Source organism: Oncorhynchus mykiss, chromosome 3 (genome assembly GCF_057628025.1).
Source record: "Oncorhynchus mykiss isolate SJ-2025 chromosome 3, ASM5762802v1, whole genome shotgun sequence".
Lineage (NCBI taxonomy): Eukaryota > Metazoa > Chordata > Actinopteri > Salmoniformes > Salmonidae > Oncorhynchus > Oncorhynchus mykiss.
The window spans coordinates 9,852,501-9,855,761 of NC_143024.1; the positions used below are offsets into that span (position 1 = coordinate 9,852,501).

At 41.6% G+C, this 3,261-nt stretch overlaps 1 protein-coding gene across 2 annotated transcripts in view; it reads right to left on the reverse strand.

Moving 5' to 3' along the window:
• Positions 1-2,913, reverse strand: part of LOC149984316 (beta-1-syntrophin-like) — an 86,582-nt gene extending 83,669 nt beyond the window's left edge. For both annotated transcript variants that reach the window (XM_090220007.1, XM_090220001.1), the window contains exon 1: positions 1,598-2,913. In XM_090220007.1, coding sequence (XP_090076133.1) covers positions 1,598-2,123 — 526 coding nt within the window. In that variant the 5' untranslated portion in view covers positions 2,124-2,913. The remainder of the gene's footprint in view (positions 1-1,597) is intronic.
• Between the last annotated feature and the right edge of the window lie 348 nt (positions 2,914-3,261).

Sequence of the window (3,261 nt, forward strand, 5' to 3'; positions counted from 1 at the left end):
GGACATAATATTATTTCCTTATTCTGTAAACTGTTGACGTTGCTGATAGGCTTATTGAAAACATGTATTTTAGCAGGTGATAATGTTTTGTTTTATAGCACTATATAATGCTCCATGGCTAATTTGAGTTTTTCTAGATTTAGAACGTAAAACAACATTTATAAGGCAAACATTAACCCTTAGGTCTTGCACAGAAAAGAGTTACATTGTTTAAGCCTATGTTGCAGAACAGTGATTACACATTATTTTCTCAGAATATTGACACACACACAAAAAAAATACGATTTTAAGGTGGTTAGCCATCAAGTTGACAAGCCACTTACGGAGTTGACAACAGATACTCAAAAAACTGATATATTTTTGCCTCTAAAAGTAGAAGTTAAATACAAACGTTTGTAAAGTATGGAAAATAATTCATTAAAAAAAAATCCCCAATAAAAACAACCGTTCTATTAGATTTTTCAGCACTCTGACAGTTGATGTTTTACTTCATTCAAAATTCCTATTCTTTCATAATCGGCTATGAAAAGCCAACTGACATTTACTCCTGAGGTGCTGACTTGCTGTACCCTCGACAACTACTGTGATTATTATTATTTGACCATGCTGGTCATTTATGAACATTTGAACATCTTGGCCATGTTCTGTTATAATCTCCACCTGGCACAGCCAGAAGAGGACTGGCCACCCCTCATAGCCTGGTTCCTCTCTAGGTTTCTTCCTAGGTTTTGGCCTTTCTAGGGAGTTTTTCCTAGCCACCGTGCTTCTACACCTGCATGGCTTGCTGTTTGGGGTTTTAGGCTGGGTTTCTGTACAGCAGTTTGTGATATCAACTGATGTACGAATAGCTATATAAATAAATTTGATTTGATTTGATCTATAAATCAGGCAGAGAGAGTTGATAGTTGGTTGTTACCATGGTAATTCCAATATTGTTTGTTTAAATATATTTATGCAATATGACACCTCAGGGTTTTGTGATATATGGCCAATATACCACGGCTAAGGGCTGTGTCCAGGCACTCCACTGTCATGCTTAAGAACAGCCCTTAGCCGTGGTATATTGGCCATATACCACACCCCCTCGTGCATTATTGCTTAATTTGAGAACTTTCCAGACCATAAGTGGTCTTGTTGCACTAAATGTAATGAGAACACGAATAAGAGGTCATTATGGTAGAGCTCACCCTGCTCATTCCTGATTTGAGTTGACCAAATCTCCAGACACATCTTTTAGGAATCACCGTTTCGAGATAAATAATCTTTAAAGTCACGGAAGGCTATTGCAAGAAACAACCTAAGAATTTTTCAGTTAATCTTCATTATTGCCCCAAAAAATGTAACACTATTTTGGAATTTCAAATGGGCATCCTTTTGCCCCGGCATTGAGCCGACATGGAAATGAATCATATTGAAAGTATTTAGAAAATGGAAGAACCAGTTGACAGAGGTTGATCACTCATATGTTTGAGAGCAGAAATATTAATGTGCGTAATTCCTCTGGCAGCCTGCATTTAGATTTGAGGATGCCCCCGGGCCCCCTCACTTCACCAAGAAAGAATGTATCGAACGACAGTTGGTCCCGTTCCGTTCTTACCTTCTAGCGTCACCTCTCTCCCGGCTCGTTTGAGCCCCTGCACCGCCTCGTCATGCGTAGCGTCCCGCAGGTTCACACCGTTCACCGACAGAATCGCGTCACCGACATACAAGGCTTGGGTTTGATCCGCAGCCAGACCTTTGAAGATCTTACTAATAAGTATCGGCATTTTATTCTCTTTTCCCCCCTTTATGCTGATGCCGAGTCCTCCTACCTCTTGCTTTGTTACTTTCACACATCTTTTTCTGTTTGCGATCGCTTCTGGGACTTGCTCCTGTAAATCCGTGAAAGCTGTCCTCACCGCAGTTTTCGGACTGTTTGTGTGATCCGGGTGAGTTGCGTTGCACCCGTAAGATCCATTGGTGATGCCGTTTAGGGTCACATTCTCTCCCAGGTCCTCGCAACTCAACGTTAGAGCTTCTTCGTTCAAGTTGGCCAGAACATTGTGCCATCGGTCCCTCACTAAAACCTCCAAAAATCCACTTTTTTCTACTCGGTTCCCCGAAATTACTGTAGCTACCGCCATCTTTGAAGCATTCTTAAAATGCCATGTGATTAAAACTCAAATAGGACTTTACCCCCGAACTTCTCAGCATGGCTTTCCAATAGTTCAGCAACTTCAGCTAACGGCTCTTTTTTTTTTGGCAACATAACCTAGTCCCTGCTCCAACAGTCCATATCCTCTTTGGGTGGAGCAAACTCGAAGGGCAATCCCACTAAGCAAATCACATTTCTATCCACACAGAACACTGCCGAGAGCTGTGCTGAAGTTCAAATGTACATGTGTAGCCCACACTAACGTAAATGTAGAGCGTCATACCTTATCACAGCCGTATTACATTCATTATTACCACCCTTTGACAAACATTACCAGGCATGCTGGGTTTTATTCAGAGGGCGACCCGTGTAAAGGAATGTCCCAGTGTTGGGACAGTTGGAACTTTGGAGGTGTCCGCTAGTAGACTTTTGCCTGTCCCGCCCTCTCTCTCGTGCGGTCCATGCAGCGTGCCAGGTGCGCGTGGTTTGCTCGGCCTACCGCAGCGGATTTGTTGTGGGGGTTAAACACAAAACTTGCATTTAAAAAAAGTGAAGTCGTATTTCCTAACATCTCACGGACTAAATGCACTTTCAATGGTCAATACACGTGTAAAATAGCCTATAATAACCTAATAATCTACAAATATACATTATTATAGGCAAATTGGGAATGAGCATATTCTATGAGTTATTTGTAATGGATCACATACTAGGCGTGGTGGTTACATTTTTCCAGCGAAAAACGATGAGAACTTTACATAAATATGTAAACGCCATCTGAAACACGATGAGAGAACGTTACAGAAGTACTGTATGTTAGCGCCATCTGATGGTGGAGAGAGAACCGGCGTAGCCCTGCTGTCTGTCACAATATACAGTCTATAGTCCTGCTGCCTGTCACAATATACAGTCTATAGTCCTGCTGTCTGTCACAATATACAGTCTATAGTCCTGCTGTCTGTCACAATATACAGTCTATAGTCCTGCTGTCTGTCACAATATACAGTCTATAGTCCTGCTGTCTGTCACAATATACAGTCTATAGTCCTGCTGTCTGTCACAATATACAGTCTATAGTCCTGCTGTCTGTCACAATATACAGTCTATAGTCCTGCTGTCTGTCACAA